The sequence below is a fragment of the Trichinella spiralis genome (genome assembly GCF_000181795.1).
Source record: "Trichinella spiralis strain ISS 195 chromosome Unknown Scfld9, whole genome shotgun sequence".
NCBI classification, from domain to species: domain Eukaryota; kingdom Metazoa; phylum Nematoda; class Enoplea; order Trichinellida; family Trichinellidae; genus Trichinella; species Trichinella spiralis.
The window spans coordinates 228,847-250,033 of record NW_003526948.1 but is presented as its reverse complement, the minus strand read 5'-3'; the positions used below and the strand labels follow the sequence as shown (position 1 = coordinate 250,033).

At 33.4% G+C, this 21,187-nt stretch overlaps 5 protein-coding genes across 5 annotated transcripts; 4 read left to right on the top strand and 1 right to left on the bottom strand.

The window, feature by feature from the left end:
* Positions 1-190: 190 nt before the first annotated feature.
* Tsp_09450 (conserved hypothetical protein) lies at positions 191-5,975 on the top strand. Its single transcript, XM_003371159.1, has 20 exons — positions 191-194; positions 265-317; positions 1,705-1,749; positions 2,041-2,203; positions 2,400-2,493; positions 2,600-2,647; positions 2,701-2,738; positions 2,794-2,927; positions 2,999-3,049; positions 3,179-3,249; positions 3,297-3,549; positions 3,728-3,775; positions 3,831-3,956; positions 4,052-4,126; positions 4,186-4,335; positions 4,777-4,902; positions 5,209-5,333; positions 5,572-5,647; positions 5,703-5,819; positions 5,892-5,975. The coding sequence occupies exons 1-20, from the start codon at positions 191-193 to the stop codon at positions 5,973-5,975; spliced, it is 1,881 nt and encodes a 626-aa protein (XP_003371207.1).
* A 558-nt stretch (positions 5,976-6,533) lies between these two features.
* Positions 6,534-13,461, top strand: Tsp_09451 (conserved hypothetical protein). The gene is made up of 20 exons (XM_003371158.1): positions 6,534-6,580; positions 6,615-6,753; positions 6,906-7,040; positions 7,159-7,925; positions 8,168-8,990; positions 9,018-9,309; positions 9,482-9,548; positions 9,695-9,759; positions 9,842-10,095; positions 10,204-10,311; positions 10,553-10,618; positions 10,938-11,054; positions 11,123-11,190; positions 11,367-11,496; positions 11,557-11,693; positions 11,732-12,101; positions 12,313-12,455; positions 12,842-12,965; positions 13,036-13,158; positions 13,240-13,461. The coding sequence occupies exons 1-20, from the start codon at positions 6,534-6,536 to the stop codon at positions 13,459-13,461; spliced, it is 4,197 nt and encodes a 1,398-aa protein (XP_003371206.1).
* A 301-nt stretch (positions 13,462-13,762) lies between these two features.
* On the bottom strand, positions 13,763-14,230 carry Tsp_09452 (conserved hypothetical protein). The gene has a single exon (XM_003371157.1). It carries the CDS (start codon positions 14,228-14,230, stop codon positions 13,763-13,765), a length of 468 nt encoding a protein of 155 aa, XP_003371205.1.
* Positions 14,231-16,281: 2,051 nt separating this feature from the next.
* Positions 16,282-18,526, top strand: Tsp_09453 (hypothetical protein). Its single transcript, XM_003371156.1, is given in 5 exon segments — positions 16,282-16,321; positions 17,003-17,419; positions 17,435-17,590; positions 17,719-17,889; positions 18,270-18,526. The coding sequence occupies 5 exon segments, from the start codon at positions 16,282-16,284 to the stop codon at positions 18,524-18,526; spliced, it is 1,041 nt and encodes a 346-aa protein (XP_003371204.1).
* Positions 18,527-20,274: 1,748 nt separating this feature from the next.
* Positions 20,275-20,334, top strand: Tsp_09454a (conserved hypothetical protein; the record flags this gene model as incomplete). Its single annotated transcript, XM_003371155.1, has 1 exon — positions 20,275-20,334. A coding segment is annotated over exon 1 (60 nt), but the record flags the coding sequence as incomplete, so codon positions are not given.
* Positions 20,335-21,187: the final 853 nt, after the last annotated feature.

Genomic DNA, 21,187 nt, shown 5'->3' with positions numbered 1-21,187 from the left:
AATAAACCATTGCAAATAATTATATATTTTCATAATTATAGTATATTAACATTAATAAATCAATTTATTTGTCTATTTATTTAATTTTGGTTAATTTAAAAATTAACAAGTAATCCACTAACAATTATTGCGTCATAGTTGCTTACCATAAATATTTCAAAAATAAAGTATTACTCTTATAAATAAACTAATGAGTAAATACATTAATTATTGAATCTTATTTCTGTTAAGTGTGATTTATTCAAAAATTTCCATTTTCTACAGTATTTTCCATTGATGACGTCACATATGACAGTTCTTCGGTTGATGAAAATCAGGTTTGCAATTTTTCAGTAGGCGGCGTTAACGTTATTGTGTAATTCTTAGCTTTCAGACCTTGTTTACGCTAAATAGGCTGTATCAGCTTAATAAATGATTATATTGGAAATGGCTGATAAGGCTGACGTGGAAAAGTATCATTGTCTAAAATTCTTTCTTAAATTATGCATTTGAGCAATAGCTATCATGAAAATGTAAATAAATTATTTGCATTGTTCTAAGGAAAAATTCATCGATTTAATCATTATATTTATTCAAAACTAATTTTGGAACATGCATGTCAATGCTTATTTCGTCATTAAAAACCAAATCAGTATCGTAAAGTAAAATAAAAATGCAGGCACACTTTTCAGTCACAAAAACAATTGTTTTTTCTCTCTTTCATTGTCTGTTTTTCATGTCTTTATGTTTAATATAAATGGCTGGGTAGGCAGGCACATTGCGCAGTGGCTTTTTAAAACAGCCAGTTAAGAATGACGCTTACTTTTCTATTTTACTGTACTTTACTGTATCAAATGTGGGTCGATTATTGAAATTCAACCAATAACTAATATTTTAAAAATTTACGTGATGTTGAACTTTATGAAAAAAAGCATTAATTACACTTCCGAGTAAACTATTTTATTCAACAACTGGTTCCAGTTTAAATTGATACTTGTAGTTCATCAAGTTGCTGTGTGTGAGTAATATTTGTTGTTTCATTTGATAGCTGTGTTGTTTTTCATCTGTGATAAGTTCATTATTTATCAGTATCTATAAATTTATTTAAGTTTACTACTGCAGTTGAAATGATTTCAGTTTTGCCCATCCTTTTCATCACTTGAATTTTTTTCACGTGTTTGATTGGGTAAGAATCTCATAGTTAGATATTTACATTAATTTTTTACTAATTAAAATATTAATGTTTTGAAATGCATAGATGTAAATGTTTTTATGCATCAGTAAAATACTGATGGAAGAAGTTAGGGTACGAATGTAAATCTAAGATCATTTAGTCTTTTGTACGGTATTGTTTTTTAAGTGTGATCTTTCTGTGTAGGTTGGAAGTTACTGTGAAATAGGATTTTAAAGAGTAATGCTTAAATTAAAAATCTTGTCTTAAACCGCATGTTTCGGTATGGTTATTTCGATGATTCTGTCAAACGATGGGATTGTTTTTTGAATGCTGTAATTTTCTTATTGCATTTTTTACTGTAGATGTTATTTGAGAAATATTAACAGCTAAAAAGTAAATCATATTCTTTACATAAATGCGTAGTAAGAGTTACTTGAGTTTTCATATGTTGTATGTAAAGTGATTTCTTCGTTTTTTATAAGTTTGTTATGTTTATTTATTGTAAATGTTTTGTAATGTTACATTTGACTATTATAAGATTATTATTTGAGCTCAGCGAATTCTACATTCAGTTACTTACGGCTGGCATAAATTTGGTCTGTTCATATTAATTGCCGAATTAATTATATGTTTTATAATTTTATGACAATTTGAATAGTTGTAATCAACTAGTGTAAGATTATTGTTTAGGTAGTATTTTTGTTTCCAACTTTCGTAAGTAAGGGATGTTCAGGTTTTTATTTGGTTACTGTAATTTGTTATTCTTTAGGGTGAATTTGTAGTCTTATTTTCAGAATGAATTCCATATACAGTTGACATTATTCTTTAACGTAGTTGTTTGACTTGAAAAGAACGCTCAGTTCTGATTGAGTGAATTGAAAATGAAGTTTCCGTCAGCGAATGTTTCGTACAGTGAGGAATGTGGACATTCATCGGATGATGAGGAAAGTCAGCATATATATGCCGAATTTTTTGCCTTATCAGTATTAAGTGCACGCACGTTGGCAGATGCGGATGTTGATAATGAGAAGGAAAGATCTTATTTAGCAGGTAATGGAGATTTTAATTGTTATCTTATATTCAGATTTCTAATCATCATTTTTTATTGTGTGATTTTGGGAGAAGAAAAAATGCATTTATTGTGTTTTACTTCTTTTAGAAATTATGTATTTGTTGTATTCTTTTATTTCTGGTCGATTATCGTTTTTTGAGTGTTGATTCATGGTGGATGCATTTTATGTTTCAGGCTTGTTGAGAAAATTTTGTTCTGTGGAAAGTATTTACCGAGATTTAGAATGGCAGATTAGCAAAAATTGCGACTGTAAAGTTGCTGTTACGAGGTGCGTATTTTTGTTTATTAATTTTACCACCTAGAAGTTTTTGAATAAAGTGAATTGAATTTGTTAATTGTTCAGTGATTGTGCTTTAATAATGAAATATTTTTAGCGATGAATCGTATATTGCAATGCTTTTTGCCGGGAGATTGGAGATTCGGTATGTTTTCTCTGATTTTTGCCGTACGGTTATTACAGTTTTACTATTTTCAGGAATATCATCAATAAAGAAAAGTCTTGTCGCTGTATAGGTAAACTCCTAAGAAATTTATGTTTACCAAATTTATTTATTCAATTTGTATTTAGCTTTTAAAGATAATTTTCCAAAATGGGGTAAATTATCATGGAACTCATGGGATGACCTGCTTTTGATGATTCGCAGTTCACCAGAAATTGATGTCTTTAATACCGCTGCGTATCATTGTTTTTCCATCCAAATTGTAAATTATTTTTTCAAACTTATTAACTTAATTAGGCAATAGCTTCTTCTTATTTTTGTACTATATTTTAGGAAGAATATGATGTTCGGCATTTCAATCCCAAGGATGCTATTTCTTCTGTGGTATGCAGGAAGGTGTATAATGAAGCAAATTGGTAAGTTGATTTATTTTTGGTAAACTGTGAACAGAGTTTTATGCGCGACTGAGTGTGAATATAGTTTGAGGGTGCTGCAAGTGCGTATTAATTTTAGGAGCGATGTTTTGTATGTTCTGCAATACAAAGGTCTCTTGCGCTGCTACCGTATCGGGTATTGGCTGAGATGTTTAGGCCTTGATATTCGTCGAGATGATTTTATTAATTTTTTGTAGGCGCCAAAACGGCTATGAGCGAATGTTTTGCACTGATCTGTCAGCATCTGCTATGTCGCCTTTTACTTTCATGTCGATGATTCAGGACATGGACTGTCCAGCGTTCATCACAGGATCAGCATTTAATCGCGACGGTGTACTCAGCGGCGTGGGAGTCGGTTTGCACATTTGGAGAGAAGTCGACAGTGAACCCTATTTGGTGCCTTTTGAAGTACAAGAGAATAATAATGATAATACTGATGATGATGATGAGGTATATTTAAGGGGATTTCTTCATTTTTGTTTTGAGATGAAAATGTTCAAAGTATTTCTGAAAAGTAAATTAGCTATTTGTTGAAGCAGAGATACAGTCTGCATCGTATGTTGTTTTTATCATATGTTGTTGCATATAGTGTATGCTCAGTTTTATGGTGATTTTGTTTATGTTTTAGGAAGCTTCGGCACAGTCAAGTTCAGCGTCCAATAAGTGGAGAAAAAAAGTTAGATTTTATATTTTGATTAAAGAAAAGCTGATTTAATTTTATTAAATTTTAGGGGTTTATAGTGGATGTTTCTTTTTGTGAGAAGAAACCTCTTCTCGTTTGTCTCACATCATTCAATGACATAATCGTATGTCACACGTTTTCACTTAAGGTGATTAACGTGTTTTTAGCTGAAACGGTATGTATATGTTGTTTAATGTAATTTTAATTTTTGCGTTCGTCAACACATTTATATAAGAGGTTAAAAAAAGCTTTTATTTATTGTTGATTTAGATGTTAACACCTGAAGCACAGGCTGCCAACATTTTCCGTCCTGTCTCAGTTGCTTGGATAAATAGCCAGGCAATAGTGTTTTTTTCTCTTTTTTTGGTTCTTATTGCTTTTCTACAAGTTTTCAATTTTTGCAGGACATTCTCATTTTGTTCAGCGATGGTAGTTTAGTTGTACAAAAGCATTCCTGTAATTTCAGCGATCCCGTTTGGAAAAGAATTTTATACCGATTTGGTTATGACTGTTACAAAGTTGCTTCTCAGTCTGAATCTGTTTGTTTTCTCGAAGTAAGTTTCAGTTGTTTTTGTATTTGAATTCTGGTAAATTACTTTCAAATTTTCTCATTTGTATATTCATACTTCAAAATTGAAATATTACACGCCTCCATGCATGTGGGTTTATTTTCAGGTTGCGAGATCTGACAATGCAAACGACGCCTCTTTTGTTATGACTTCGTTGAAATCAACGTTTAACTTTTCACTGCATTGCTTGAAATGGTTGATATATTCATTTATTGGAGAGGTGTACAATGAAATAAAGTACCCTTCAACTGTTGTAATTGAAACTATTTTGTGGAAAATAATGACCATCAGCCCATCGAACTTGGTATATTCCAAGGTGAAAAATGTTTGTTGCGCACGGAAATGAATTTTTCATTTATAAAAGATTTAAAAGAAAACAGTAAAAATTAATTTCAAAATTTATTCGGAAATTTGTTTTACGTTTAGTTAATGGAGGGCGATGTTTTGGGCGCTGAAGCAGTTGCTGACCATGCAAAGCAGCCGTTGGAAAGTTTTTACAAGCAGTTCTGGCAAGAGAGCCGTTTCAATAGGAATGCGATTGAACATTTTTTGGTAAAACATTTTTACCTGAATTATTTAAATGAGTGTTTACAGTCGCTTGCATGTAGTTGACAATAATGCAAGACAATTTTTATTTTTTAATAGCTTTATATAATTATTTTTGTATCAACTTTCCGCGTTTGTTAAAATGACATGTACTGTACTATACTGTACTGTATTGTACTGTAATACAGTGTTTTATTTAAAGTAACCTTTCCTTTTGATAATCAGTGCTGTGAAACCTTTTGTTTGTTGCATGGAAATTATTATTTTAATGGTTTCTTCTCAATGATTATTTTAAAATGTAATTATTTTCAGGCTCCTATTGGAGATGAGCTTTGGTGTTTAAAGCAGTGCACGGAGCAGGTTCCAAATGCTGCTAAAGATTATTGTCATTTATTAATTCATGGAATGAACGTTGGCGCCCGGCTTTTGGATTCGGGGTAAATATTTTAAATTGTTCTACAGTTATTATTTGAAAAGATGCCATGAGCAGTAGTCATTTCTACGATTATAATAATGTTTAAAAGAAGAAGAGAAAAAATGTGACGTGACATATGAAATATTTTTGAATAACTATTGTGGAAATGGATTGAACAGTTTGGAAATGAATATTTTTTCCTTGTTTTATTTTTTGTAATTTTTTAAATTGTTGTTAATGCTGACTTTTTTGTATTTTAGAGAATTTGAAGAAGTCATTATTGTTGATCTGTTGCACAAGATTGTTCGTTACTGGTATATTTTGCAAATACTCCTGGTAAATAGATTCTGTTTCAAATTATCTAGAAATGGTATATTTTTTTTATGTTCAGGAATCGAATGAATCAGGTGTTCATGATTTTTTTTGGAGAAGCTTTTTACAATTCAAAGAAACAATGCTGCTGTGGCGTGACAAAGACCCAATATGGCTTGCTGTGCGCTTTGTCAGGGTTTGTGTCTTGTTGCTTGCTTTATTTGTTTTTTTTTCACTTTAAAATGAATATATGCGTTTATTATTTTAGCATACGTTCTATAGTGGATTGAGGATTTTGTTTCTCCGACATACAAACTATATCTACAGATACTGGTTAGTAGAATATCTGTAATTATTAGCAGTAGCAATTGTTAATTCTTATGTTCTGCTACTTTTAATTGTGAGATAAAATTAATAAATTGATCATTAATTTTTGTGCAATTTGTTTACAGAATTGTTTACTTTTCGACACTTTATAAATTGATGATTTTTCCACTTAAGGCTGCTGATCGCTAGCAGTATCCCTGAAGGAGAAGATATAAACGTGATCAAGCACTTTTTGCCGTGAGGATTGTTTTTTTTTTAATTTTTTACTACTAATTTTACGTGACAGCATATTTGGTTAATTGGATTGCATTTCAGCACTTCCGACCATTGCCACACGCGGCCAGTGATGCAACCTAGAGTTCTGCCAGTAGAAAAAATTGAAAATTTGAAATTTTCCGACGATGTACTTTTTGCAGACTGTGTTGATACGGAATCGTTGGAATATTTTACTTCCAAATTTAAAGAATCGTTACACTTTTGGTATGATTTTTGTTGTTGTTGTTGTTGTGAAAGTCAGGAATTAGATGATAAAATTAGATTTGAAGTGCCTTTTTAATATGAAGCAAAAAGCTTTGATAAAAAAATGCATGAACATTTTATAAGATTTACTACAACTGAATCTGTGATACGGTTTGACTTTTTTTCTGTGCGAGGTTTTTTGCAGCCTGGATAGTGAATTGCCTGACCGTAGCATATTGGTGAATTGGTACGAATGGCGAAGTAAAGAAATTGAAATGCAAACTCATTTACCAGAATTAGCTGAAAATATTTTAACTTTCGCTGTTGAGAATGGTGGATTTATGGTAAGAAATGTTCACGTTCACTTAAATATGGAATTTTTGTAATTCGAACATAGAGATTATTGATCGGCAGTTGAAGTTTTATTGTTTTGTTTGTTGAGATATGCTATTAAAATTGTAAGTTTATTTCAATGATGATTATGATTTTTTTTCAGGAGCTCAGTTCTCTCAGAGCAGATTTTCGTATGTTTGGTTGGTTAAATTATGAATTGTTTACCGAACATCGTTTTTCATTTGAAACTTTAAGCAAAGTTCCAGTAGTAGAATTAGTTGAAAAAATCTTGAAATTGGTAAGAAATTGAATTTGTAATACTTATTTAAAAGTGCACAATTTTTCAATGTATATGAAAGGTGGGATGTGTTTTTGTAAATTTGATAATTTCAATATATTATATTTTTTTAACGCAGAGTGAAAAGGATACATGTACAGTTGATTTGGTTGAAGAGGTTTTAATGCCGTTTTGTAAATGCCGTGCTGTGGAATTGAAAATAAGCAGCGAAGAATATTTGCAAACGTTGATACTACTCTGCGCTGAGAAGTCGTTGGATTTTTTGGACGATCTGTTTCGAATTGCGGGGCATAATTTGCATTTGCTTTTACCGGACAATGTGGTCTCCGTTGCCACTTTGTTGGACAAAGCATTTTTGAAAAGTGGCGACATTTTTGATCACAATGCAGCAGATTCTATAATGCGAACTGTTGGTCAAGCATTTGAGAAAGATTCTGGTCACTGTGAAAAGTTGAACCCGATTCGAAAAAGCGTGTTGTGTTTCAAAGCTCTGGCTGAGTTTGGCATTGAAGTGAATTACACTGCTGTCAAAAAAGCCCAACTGGACAGGACCACGGCCGAAGGGCTGCTTCGCGATTGGATACCCAAAGCCGTGCAGCACGAATTGCTGAAGAAGCAGGCAAATTATGAAGACTGTGTGAAAATATTGGACTTTTTTATCGACCTAATTGAAGATGCGAATTTTTGTGTGACATCCCATTTCACTGTAAAATTGTTCGTCTCTTGTTTACTGAATTCGAAGAGTGAAAAATTAATCAAAATAGTTCCATCATTTTTTGCGACACAATCTGTACTGGCTCATGAGCAGCAGCATAACTCTTGTTCCCAAACGCCTCCAACTTCTAGCCATGAAGTGCAGAAGAGCAGTGATTTGCATCTTTGTGGGTAATTCTTTTTTTTTCTTCTTTTGTTTTATCTGACTGATATAGGGGAATAATTTTGTATAATCAATCTTAATCATATTGCACCTTAGTTTGCCTGATGTATACATTTCATAAAAGCTTACTTGTATCATGCTGTATCGTGTAGTATAAATGAATGGAAAAACGTTTTTACATTATCGCTTTATTCATGTTGCGATTATCCAGTTGTAAATTTATTAAGTTATGTCATTGTTTTTTTAATAGGCATGTGAAAAAGTTGGATTACAGTGACGCGTATGAACTGGTGCTTTCTGCAATGCAGTTTTACGTGAATTTGTTCAACTACTCAACCTTTCAACCATTGAAATGCGCACTCTTATGCTTTGATATAGTTTGCGACAATCCATCCGATGAGTTGTTGTACCTGAAGAAAGCCATCGATATTTTGCATTTGCTCAATGGCATTGATGCGCAATTGCGACCCCAACGGCTCCAATTCTTTCGCAGTAACAACGGCTCTGTTACCGACTTCATCAACGAAATATTTCAGCTTTCTTCGACAGCTTACAAAGATTTATCTAAACTATTTGTATTGCTTAAAAGTGTTTTTGCAAACCGTTTGATTGACAATTTAAGTGACACATTGCTCATCAGCTGCGCGGTTCAAGCGCATACTGTACAAGATTATCCGATTTGTTTGTCCTATTGTGGTAAAATTGCAGATCTGGACTCTCCCGACGGTTGGGAAATTGCCTACAAGCTCTTGCGTGATTTGCTGAAATCAGAAAGCAAAGATTTCAAGCTTAACAGAATTATTCTGCAATCACTTATGCGCATTTTCCATTTCACTTGTAAACATTGTAATGAGAATTGTCTGGATGAACTAATGGATATGGGCCAGCAGGTTGCAGATTTACTCGAGGAACATGAGAGTGTTTCTGCAAAAAAAGATTCACCACCATTGCCGTTCACGTGGTCAGTGAACAGATTCTACGGTGGATCGTCAGAGCACTTGTACAATTTTACATTGCCCAAAAAAGACAATGGTCAACTGGATTATGATCATCCGAACTTTGTACCTACTTTGGTATTTATTTTCCAAAATGACTTGCAGGAGGCGATCTATATTCTGTTGTCTCTTGACCAAAAGGATATTGTCGAACAGTGTATTGAAAATTTTTCTCCCGATAAACCGATGATCGATTTCATGCTGTACTATTATTGTTTCAAATTTGGAATGCATTGTCAACTTCCGATGGAAAAACTGACAAATATGTCTCCACTGGAAGTTGTTCAGCTGCTTTTGCCTCGACTTATTCGTGAGGAGTCGCCATTTTTTGAAGATGTTAAACGTTGGTTGAATCAGCTTAGCTTAGGCTTGACAAATCCTGAGCAGCAGTCTGAAGGTAAGCCAGTTTGATGTTTTTTGATCTGTAATTTATATTACCGTTGAAAAGTTGTGTGCTGTGCTGACGATATGTACAAAAATAGTATTCTTTAGTCTAATATTCTGTAATATTTTGTTTCAACTTTATTATATTATATGCTATGGTTGAAACTGAAGTTTCATTTTTTTAGAGGTGGATGTAATGGAATTTTTCAAAGATGAAGAATATCGTCGTAAAATTGTACTAGGCTGGGCAGCGTAAGTGAATTTTATTATCCGCTTGTGAGTAGTGCTTTGTGAAAGTAGTGTTCAGGCAATTTCATTTTATCGTCAGTTCTTTTTAGCTTGTTGTAGTGCTGTTAGAAATTAGGATGAAAAATTAATATTTTATTTTTAATTTTCAGATCGAAATTTTACGATTTCGCTGTAGAATTGGGTAAAAAATGTAACATTTCTCAGTGGGAGATCAGTATGGCGCATTTAGAATTTCTTTTTGTTGGTTGTAGGTAAAGTAGAGGATTTTTTTTTCTATTATTGACTGATTTATTCAGTATGTCGATCATGTAGGTTGAACTCTCAAGAATTGAACAACAGTATTGAAAAATGGACTCCGTATATATCATTGGTCTCTCATCTGCAGTTGTTTTCGTATCGCATGAGGGTTAATGTTTTGCCGCTTATTGATGGCACTGATTACAATACTCTCATGTTGTATTTTGGGATATTGAAGAAAGCAAATTCGATTGCCAACGCTATTTTAAAGCCGACGACAAAAGCATTGCATGTGGCGGCTAAACATCGCTCCGTATTGAAAAAATTAAAAGATCATGACTTTTGTAAATAAGCTGTTGAAAGAAAGACAAAACTGCGCAGTATATTTCTTATTTTTTATATTTTAGGTATTGATTATAAGCTGTTGATGTCAGCTAAGCCGGGTAATTTGTTGGCATGTTTATTGCCTTGCTTGACTGAGAAAAATATTGTGGAGATTACGAAAATCTTGCATACATTTCCGGAAAAAGTAAAAAGTCACTTTTATTTATAATACTATTTATATTTTTTTTCGAATATATATTTATCTGAAATTTGTTTGTGCGTAGGTATAAAATTTTTATTTCATTTCATTTAATTGCTACTTTGCTGTTTATTTGCTTTAAATGTCCAGCAAAGAATTGCAAAGTATTTTTTGTAATTATCGTAATTATTCTACTTTGGATGATAATGATAATTTTATTTTGAAAAAATTTCTCTGTTTATTTCAGGAAATTTCAGACAGTGACTTGTCGGTCACTTGGGCTACGAAATGTTTCCTTGAACACGGAAAGAGGGTAAAATTGTTTGATTGCCTTATTCTGATTGAAAAATTTTTAATATTTTAAATATGATCATCGGATTTTAAAATTTGTATGCTTTTTGTTTTTAATACAGACAGATAACCTTCGATTCGTAAAAACGTAAATAATTTTGATGAATAGCAAGCATTTCAGTTTGACCAAAGATCAACAGGGGGGGGGTATTCTTTTTTCATAGTAAATGTGTTTATCATCAATTCATAAAAGTTGCAAAATATTGCAATTGTTGATGCAGATTGCGTGTGAAGCAGATAGTTGAAGGAAAGGAAAATGAAATTCTGTTTCAATTTTTAAGGTTGAAGCAGTTCAAGCGCTTCAGATGTCGAAAAATGCTATTTGCAAGCTTTCTCCGGAAGGCATTGCAACGTTCGCCGCGTCGGTTTTATTTTCACCCATTTGCCGAAGAGATCTAGTAAAGAAATCAGTATTTCAGAATAATTTCCACTCTGCTAAAATTTTCAGCTTTTGCTCTTTTTTCAGCAAACAACGTCATTCGTTGCAAAGGATTTTTGTGAACATTTGCGTGCAGCTTTCCTCCACACACCAAAGTATATTTATTCATTGTGTTCTTTATGATATTTTTTTTCACAGTCGTGAGATTAATAATGTGTGGCTGCAATTTTTTGTTTGCACTATTCTTTCATTGTTTATCTTATTGTTTGTTCCCATGCTTAATATGGATGTTTCAGATATGCAATAGAATTCAGATTTTTTCATTTTATAGTGAAAGTGAATTCCCTGTAGAAGAATATTTGTTCTTTTACGAGCATGTCAATGAATTTTCGGTCATTTCTGATTCTGATTTTGAAGCTTTGTATGAAATTATGTTGCTGCTCGCTTCGAACAAGGAAAGTGTAAGTTCATAGTAGTAGTTGTTGTTGTTCGCTTCGAGCGATGTTTAATTTTATTTATAGTTTGTGGACATGGTTTCAAGTTGGTTTACCGATGCTGTGCATATGAAAATCTTCCACTTGTCGCTATTGTATGAACAGTGCAGGAGCAGCATTATTTGCAAAAGTGCTTTGAATGTTCTTGAAAACGAACATCAACGGTTTTTCATTTTGCAATTTTACGTCGTTGTTCTTTTAGCCCTGTAGATGCATGCGAATTGTTTAGGTTGAATAATGCTGAAAGGATATTCAGAAAGTGTCGCAAAGCTAGCAGTGGAAGAAACCAATTGCGTGATATTAAACTAATCGAACGTTATTATAAGAAATTTCACGATTCTGACCTGTCCAATGTTGCGGCGTTGTTGGAAGAATCAGCTAGTTGGGATGATGAATTGAAATTTGAAAACGACGATGAAGATGAATGTTTTGATGATGGTGTGGAAGATGATGAACATTATGCGGATGATTTGCAGCGTCGCGGAATAGATGTACTCGAGAAACGGAAGCTGGACAAAGAGCAGTATGAATACTTGAAATTGATCGTAGAAAATTGCTGGAAGGATGTGACGGTGAGTATTTGTAAACTGTATTCTTATAATTGTCAGATCTTATAATGGATCGAATCAGTTTGGATGATGCAAAGTAGAAATGAGAGCATTATTTTTGAATTTGTGAAAATTGAATTATAACATCGTATAAAAATTTCCATGATATTCCTCAGTTTTAACAAGAATGCTTTTTCAGCTTGTATACATTTATGTATTAATTATTGTATTCCAGTTCGAACGGATCTGTATGACTGACAAAGAAGAACGGGATAAGTTTCTTGCTCAACTTCTAACGAAAGTGGATACAATTTCACAGGCAGACTGCTTTATCGACATTTTCAGTAGTTTTCGATTGCAGTTCCATTTAGCGATGCGGTGAGCAGATTTTTATTTCAGGAATTTTTTTTGTTGAAGTTTTTACTACTTGAATGAAATGTTCATCATCAGCAAGACACAGAGTAAATTTCTTTTCACCATCTGATGATGTTTGTATTAAAATCTAAGCAGATTATCATCGCTGAGTAATGTAATCATTGTCAACTGAATGCTTTATAAATGTTTTAATTTCAGATGCAACAGAGCAGAATTTTATTTTAAACTGTTCAGTTTATTTTCACGTACTTTCCAGCATCCTTTTTTTTTACTATTTTTGCATATTACTTATTACTTCATCGGTATAGGGACTTTCTAAGGGAAAATGGAGAAAATACTTCACGAATCATTATTGAAAGTTGTTGATGTTCCTTTTCATTTATTTTTAGCGATACTTATCATGAAGAGTTGTTACTTGAATTTGTTGGCCGTGTTATTGACAAATGGGGCTCTGAGAATGAAGTTGGCAAGTTGATAGCTAAGCTGACAGACGAGGGTCTGTTGAACAGTAAGGTAAATGTTGCATGAACAGCATATATCTTGTCATTTAATGGAACAATTATTTTATTTTATTTGCTTGCAGATTTGGGAACGTATCTTTTTCCATTTCAAGGAAAATGGCTATTTGCAAAAGGTTGCGTTTTACGCGTTGAAATACGGTTTTAAAGAACACTTTATGCAGGCTGTTTCTAGTGCACCGGTAGAAGTACGTTTTACGCATTTTACATTTTTGAATTTTATCTCTAAACGTAATCTTTTTTATCAACATGTTTGATGATTGTTGCAGTACAACTGGAGTGATGAACTGCTTTCCGCGATTATTACTCGAAATTGTGTTCCTCATATAGTTGGTGAACCAATTTGGAAAGCGCTTGTTAAGAGTATTGTCCAAAGTGGAGACTCTGACGTTTTCCAAAAAGTGATCCAGCAGCTGGAAAATGCCAAATTGTCAGCAGAGGCGCAATATTTGTACCATGCAGTAATGTCAGAAACGCATGAAGCCTATTAATTTGCACTTGCTGTCACAATGATGGCAGTTTGTTGTTCAATTTTCAAAATTCGATTCTGTTTATTTGTTCATAATTAAATTAAAAGTGAATATTCAAATTTACTTTTTATTATTAAGAAGTCCATATGATATTTGTCGGCAGCTGTTTGCAACAATTTTAGCACTGTGAGACACACTGTGTAGGTGCGTGTTTTTCTTCTAAATTGTTTCGTGGTGAAAATTCGTGTTCAGCAAGTAACTCACTCACTTGGGTCAGCTGCACTGAAGAAGAAGCATTTGAATTGATGATGTAAATTTATTATTATTCCAATGTGAATTGTTTTCCAGTATGATGTCTGATCATTGGCTTTCTTTGCATATTTAGGAAATTATCCGTTTCAAACTGAATAACAGAATAAGAAAACGTTTCACTGATTTGCTTATAAAGTGTGAAAGCATTGCGTTTAGCTGATTGATAAATTGATTGATTGGACAGTAAACATTCCTGTGGAATTAACGAATGACCAGTTTTGGAAAGGTCGGCCCGCGTTGTGGATACGCCCAGTGGTCTAGTCGAACTGTGTACTCTGTGCGTTGAAAGGTCGGTGAGTAGGGATTTTTCCAAAATATCATCTTGGCATGGTGGTGGAATGGAATGCACGTTTTTTGCCTGTTTTTTGAAAAGTCTTCCAAAATTTTGCAATGGAAAATGCAATTTTTTGCGACTGTGAGAAAAGTGCAATAGGTGTAAAAGTGGAAATTTCATCAGTGGCAACTTTTGAAAATGCATTTCTTTTTCCATTGCTTTTTTTTCAAAAATAGCATATTTTTCAGTTTCAATTGAAACATGCTACCAGCTAAATAAGTAAGCAGTAGACGAACGGGATGGTTATTTTTGTCAGACAACGGATACATACCTGTTTGAATGACGTTCGTGAAGCAGGCGAAAAATGTTGCCCTGCTGGTACAATGACAACAATTTCATATCTCTTGCTTTCTTGTCTTTTTGACAAATGGTCAAGGTTGTGGAGGTAGGCTACATATGAAGATGGAATTGTCAATTTCAATCGACCACAACAATGGAACAATAAGGAATAAAGCAGCAGTGTATTGCTTTGCTGACGACCATGAACGACGCTCGGCAGTTGCAACAAAAGCTTTTAGCTTTGGCCTGACCGTGACCGAAACAGCCGCTTTCTCTGTTAATAAACAGGCATACAGACAATGACGGAGTGGTATAGAAGCAGACAAACAGACATACGTAAAGTCGAAAGTTAAAAGATGAATTGTATCGAATCAACAGCAAGCAAGTCGACCAGAGGTCAGATTATGTTCTCGACTGTGGTATTTTATGCTTTCCATGTCCCCTAAGCTGGCGGAAGTGATTGCCTTTTTCAGCAGTCCTAATCGTAAACACAGCTATTTCTGCTAACTGACTGACTGAACTAATTCACTAACTACTAAACCACTGCTACCATACTCTGTTGTGATTGCTTCTTTTTTCTTTTTTGGATTTCGCGTTTTACGAGTGAAATTTTTTTTGATTTCGTTTTTATATTTAAATTTAATGTGATTCATTCAGTTTGCAACTGCAAAAAGGCATCGCATTTGTGCAAGTGCTGCGGCTTTAAAGTGGTCAGTGTAACTAACGCTCAGTCGATCTCCGTGGCATACTGCAGTCAGTTGTGCTGTTTATTAGCGACTTTTCATTGCTCGAGTAAGCCATTTACTTCTTATTGATAATGCTTTATTGAATCAATGATTTCTTTGTTTCTGTGATACTGTTTTTTTGCTTTTTAATTAATTTTGATTCATCAACTTTTGCAAAATTTATATTTCTGATCAACGTTTTCTTTCTTTTTTTGGCTCTTCGAATATTTGTTAATATTATCAATTGGGCGGCTTTATTTTTGTGAAATGTTCACGAAAAGTTCTCTAATTATCAGCAATTTTTGGTGCAGAACGTGTTGTTTGTAAAAAAAATTATGAGAATTGATAGAAATTGATAAATTGAACGTGGAGCTGAAGTATGTATGATTTTGCCAAATATTCACTTGTATTTGTCAGTTTCAATCTTCATTTATCTACAGCCACTGATTGGTGAAGTATCATTCACGAAAAATGCAACAGTTTAAAATTTTATAAATAGCTAAATCAAAATAGGCTTTCTTTTTTCTAAACAGAAAGTTGCATTGAACACACTTGTAAAATACATGCTAATTCATATTTTTCATATATTTTTTGACAAGCATTATCTTTTTTTAGCTTTTAAATTTTATTTCATTTTTTGTAAACTGACGAGTCATTTGAATTTCAATCGATCGAGATTAAATTGCTGAATTAGTTAGTACTGTTGTTGTTGAGAATGTATGTGTGTGTGTGTGTGTGTGTGTGTGTTATTACAATAATTTTTAATAACTGATATTTTTCATATCCAGTTTTGAAACAAAATATCACATAGCGATGGTGATCTTGTTTCGGCATGAAATTCCAGTGTCAGTCTAAAATGACAAATTGTCAGTAGTGAGTCATACGTACTTTTTTCACGCTCAGTGAACGCGATCCAAGTTTTCTCGAACTAGCTTGTTTCACTGTTTACTACATGCTGCCTTGTTTTTACTGCAACCAACAAAGCAATAAAAAACAAGGGAAAGCTCGATTCTTCACAAAATTATAGATCGTTTTTGAGATTTAACCCCAATGTACATGGGGATGAATTTTATTTTACTATTGAACTTTGTTTGTTCTTTTTCCATTGTGAAGCGCACCTTGTCAATCAATCAGTGCTTCTTCTCTCTTGTTTTCCGTGAACGTTGAGCATTTTCCAATATTTGCAACTAAATGGCTTCGTTACACGTGGAAGAACAAATTTCAAACGATGGTAAAATGCTTTTTAAACAGTAATCATCGTTTTTTTTCAATTTTACGTAGAAAATTATGATTACTTTTTTTCATTATATTTTACTAAACTGAGTAATAGTAATCTGTAAAAATTACACTGTTTCAGTTGGCATCAGATTTCAATTACTTTTGGATGGAATTTCACCACTCTCTCTCTCTCTCTCTCCTTCTCTGTTTGCGTTCATAGTTTTATTATATATATATGTATAAATTTACTTATTTATGGCGGAACTCTATGCAGTTTGTACAGAATTATTCATATGCCTCTAGAACGGTAGGATTTTTCTCTTTTAAATCGTTTTCTTTTTCTAATTATTGTAAAGAAATTCTATTCTGAATATCTGAATGTCAGTCAAATTGTCTAATACTCTGTTTTTCTAACATTCTCAGCAATGATTCACAATAGATATTTCATCCTGAAGATTTCTTTAGACAAAGAAGCTATTACCATTTGTACTTCTTTTATTTAGCAATAAAAGCCATGCAACAAACATAGCGCGCTAAATTAGGATATAGAGTTTGTTGTTTGGGCTTTTGAGAATTTTGTTAATAATGTCAAATGGATAAGATTTTGGTCTTTAAGATGTTTCTTATTCTTGTTTGAAGTGAATCTGTGTATTATTTATGTACTGTTTGATTATTTGTTCATTATATTATTCAGTATGGATAATGGGTATTGATCCAGAGAAGGAGAGCATGCTGCGTCATCAGTACATTGGAGGTGGAACATTGAAGCGGACCGTGCCCACTCGGTCGAGTTCTCGCTTTTCTTGGCGTAGAGGTGCGGTCGATTCGACGATGTCATCGTTGTGTCAGAACGATCAGTTTTATTTGAACAACTCTCTCGAAGCGTCATCAACAACAGTAAAACGTTCTCCAGCATCAATTTTATTATCACCTGCAGGTGACAGCAATCGCTGGTCGCCTGCAGTGATGGACGATGATGACGGTCGACGATTGCTTCCTCACGTTGAACTACTGCCCAGGGTACGAAAATTTAAGCTGGAACCAATAACTGATATCCGTCGTCCTGAAAGCTCGTCCACTATTCTTGCTTGTCCAAATTCAACCCGACCAGGTAAATCTTCTTCAGAATCTGTACGCTACTGGGATCGACAGCAAAGCATGCTGCTGCATTCGTGCACTGGTAGGAATTTCATCGCTACAATGGCCTCTTTATTTACTCTTGGCCTACCATCGGCAGTTGTATCCATTTTGTCGTTGTTACTGTTTTTTCACATTGCTAACAGTAAGTGTTTTGAACTTGAAATTCATTTCTTCTGTACTCATTTTCACTGTTCGTTCGCTTGTTTGCTTTGTATAAATAATGTGTTGGCAAGGTTTACAGGAAAATTACAAAATGGTGAATTTTTTTAGATGATTCCTCTGCCAACAGCGCATTTCCTTCGGTTATCAAAGAAACCCCGCCTGGTAGGCAGTTTTCAAAGTCGACTGAAAATAGTTATTATACATTGGAATCATTTGGAATTGTTTCTGAAGAGGTGATTAACAATTTGGCGATGGCTTTATGCTTGATTTCATTGTCCGGTTCATTGTGTGCCTTGTTCACGTCTTTTCTTGAATGCTATTTGCTCTTGAAAGCTGCTCAACGATTTAACTCATTCCAAGCCAACGATCTCTATTCAAAGTAAAAATTATTTTATTTATTTTTTATTTTACTTGATAAATATCAAAATCAAACAATTTAAACGCAGCATTATCAAATTTCGCCGTCAGTCCGTCTACTTGCGATTTTTGAGCCATTCTGGATTTTTTATCAGCGTTCCTCTTTTAATATTGGGTGAGTATGTATGTATGTATGTATGTATGTATGTATGTATATTGATGGTGTTCATCTTCGTGCAAATCTACTGCATGTTTATATAGTTTTACACTTTTCTTTGTTATGAAAGAGCATTTTCTTGCAGCTGTGATTGTTTATTTGCAAGCCTTGTTTGGTCACACTTTCACATCCTCAAGTACAGTGACAGGAACCGTTACTACCGTAGTACTAGCAACGGCACTATTGCTTGTATTAGTTTGCCTTTGCTTTGCGGTTTATTCCATTTCTTGCGGCCACTTGCAACCTGGATCTGAGCGCGAGGTTCCTAAAACATCCCCTACAACTGAAAACACCAAGACAGAAAAATCAACGAATAGCAAAAATCTTTCTACACTTGTTTAATGCAAACTCGCCAATGCATAATAACAATTCTCATTGTTATTTCCTATTCTATTCTAGTGTTGATATTCCAACACTGATACAACATTTCATTAAAGTCCGTGTACTTTACATAGCACTATGAAACTATGAACAAAATATTTAAAAAAGTAGCCGTCACTTTTTTTCATTAAACACAATTATGTTCAAAGCATTTCCAACAAATGTAGCTGAATTAATAACTAAAAGAAAAAGTCCAACAATAAGCGAACACCAAACGCTTTTTTGTTGTGCAGTTTTTCATCAGTCACATTGAAGTATAAATAGCATTGCCACATACAACACACATCGTTCAGCATCAATCATTCCAATTGAATGGAGATAAGTGAACGCAGAACAACCAAGTAAAAATTTGCATCGAGATTATCTAGAGCAAGCAAGAAGCATTTACAACAATACATATAAGCAACGTGCCAAATTTGGAGGCCCATCATTTCCCAACTACTGAACACATTACCGCAACAACAAATTTTGCATAAAATTATCAATAATCAATGTGAATGCCTAATAAGCAGAAAAAGAGAAATTTTCGAAAAAAGCTATTTCGTAGTTTTTCAAAAAAACTACAGCCCGTGAAATTGCAATTTTCGAAAAAAAACCTTGAAATCCAGAAATGGACTTTATGAACATCAGTCGATCAGAAATGAATAGAGAAGTACAACAAACTTATTCCCGTTGTTCCTAGTTGCATAGTTCTCGAGATATCCCAAATCAAGTGGCTCGTTTACCCATGTATTGAGATGGGCAAAGTGACAACTTTAGAAGTTCACAATTGATCAACTATTGGCCGAGCAATGAAAAATATACAGTAGCCATATTTATCAGCAGGAATGAATAAAATAAAAATTTGCATGCGAGGTCGTTCGCTTTATTGACATAATGGAAATCATTTCAGTTTGAGGTCGTCCGTGGATGGTAGCTCAGCGTTTTGATTGGAAAATTGACTGAAGGCAAACATTGAAGCCGAACACTATTTTTGCTTTTAATTCATTATTATTTTTTGGAATAATTTCTGAAAAATAATTTTTTAATCAACACCGAAAGAGCATGAACATGAACAATGAGAAAATGGCGAATTTAGCAGTAAGTAGCAGCTTTATAATTTTTAAGTCATAATCACTTAACAGTGCAATTGACAATCGACAATGAGCATAATTTCTCAATATATTTTCTATGAAGAATTCACAACATGAGATGATACGTGACTTAATAATCGCCAAATTTCTGTACAATTAAGTTTCATTAAATACACCCTGTACGCATTGTTTATCTATTATTGAAATATAGTCTTTCGAAAACCACCTTTGCAATAGCTAACATGTACTTTCAATTGACCAGAAGCAAGCTTCAGCCAAATGTTCTGACGCATTAAAAACCGGTTTCTAACGCTGCATTATGCAAATAAGGATCGCTATAACGCTACCTTATCATCAGTAAGGGTGCGTTTGTTTGTTTAATTTACGTGGCAATTGGTAGCATCGTTGAACATTCTCTGAGTTCATTACGGGCGTTAAGTAGCTGCTGAAGGCCGCTTCAGATTTACAGACAAGTATTCCACTTTTCTGCTTGTTATTTTTTTAAACTTTGTATACTTATTACGTAAAGAATTATTTTTTAATTAGACAGCACTTAATTATTATATTTGTTGTAAATCTATTTTGTGATAAAGTGAGGATAGTTTTGATTTAATATCATTATTACAGGTTTAAAGAATGGAGCAAAGAAAATGTGAAAACACGGACGGCACGAAGCAGAACAAGAGAAGGCAAGAGGTAAATGCCATTTCTTGTGGATCTGTAAAGCAAGGCTAAGGATACTTCGAAAGGGTGAAGTTATTCCTTAGTTTAATGAAATTATTCAAGTTTGTAGTATGTAGTATATGAGTGAGATATTTTTCAGTGTAAAACAGTTTTTTTTAATTTTCATATTAAGATTAGGTATGACTTCATCTTTAGAAAGATTGAAAATTAATTAACTTTTTTTCACTTTATATTTTCAAATTTCACAGCATCAGAGACATTTCGTAAATTACATCTTTTGTTACATTAGCTTTGTTTGTCAGCATACGCATCGATTGTGCTTATATTTTAGTGAAAACATTATGCGATAAGTTCCATTTATGTAGGTCATTCGCTGTGCTTGAGGTTTCAATTTTCCTAATTAAATAGCGTTCGGTTAGAATTAATTCTTCCTCCAGAAAATTTTCCAATCAACTCAAACCGATTTCTATCGCTACAGTACACAAATGAGTATCGCTTGAAAATTCATTTTATTCTATCATCAATCAGTAATGGTGCGCTTGTTTGTTTGACTTGCGTGGCAAGTAACAGCATCGTCGAGCGTCAAACGTTGGCGTTAAGTAACTACTGAAGTCGGTTTTTAATTGTGGAAAGTATTCAAAGTTTTCTCGTTGTTACTTTTTTTTTCGAAACTCTCTATATATAATCATTTTGTTAAGGTTATCTTTAATTGAAAATCAGTTACTTCTTTCCTTTCTAAATTATTTGTTCAGTTTTTTAATTCCACTGTGTAATAAAGTGCGAAAAATTTTGATTTAACATTAACCATTCTTACAGATATGACCAATGAAGAAAAGAAGAAGTGAAAACGCGGACGACACGAAGC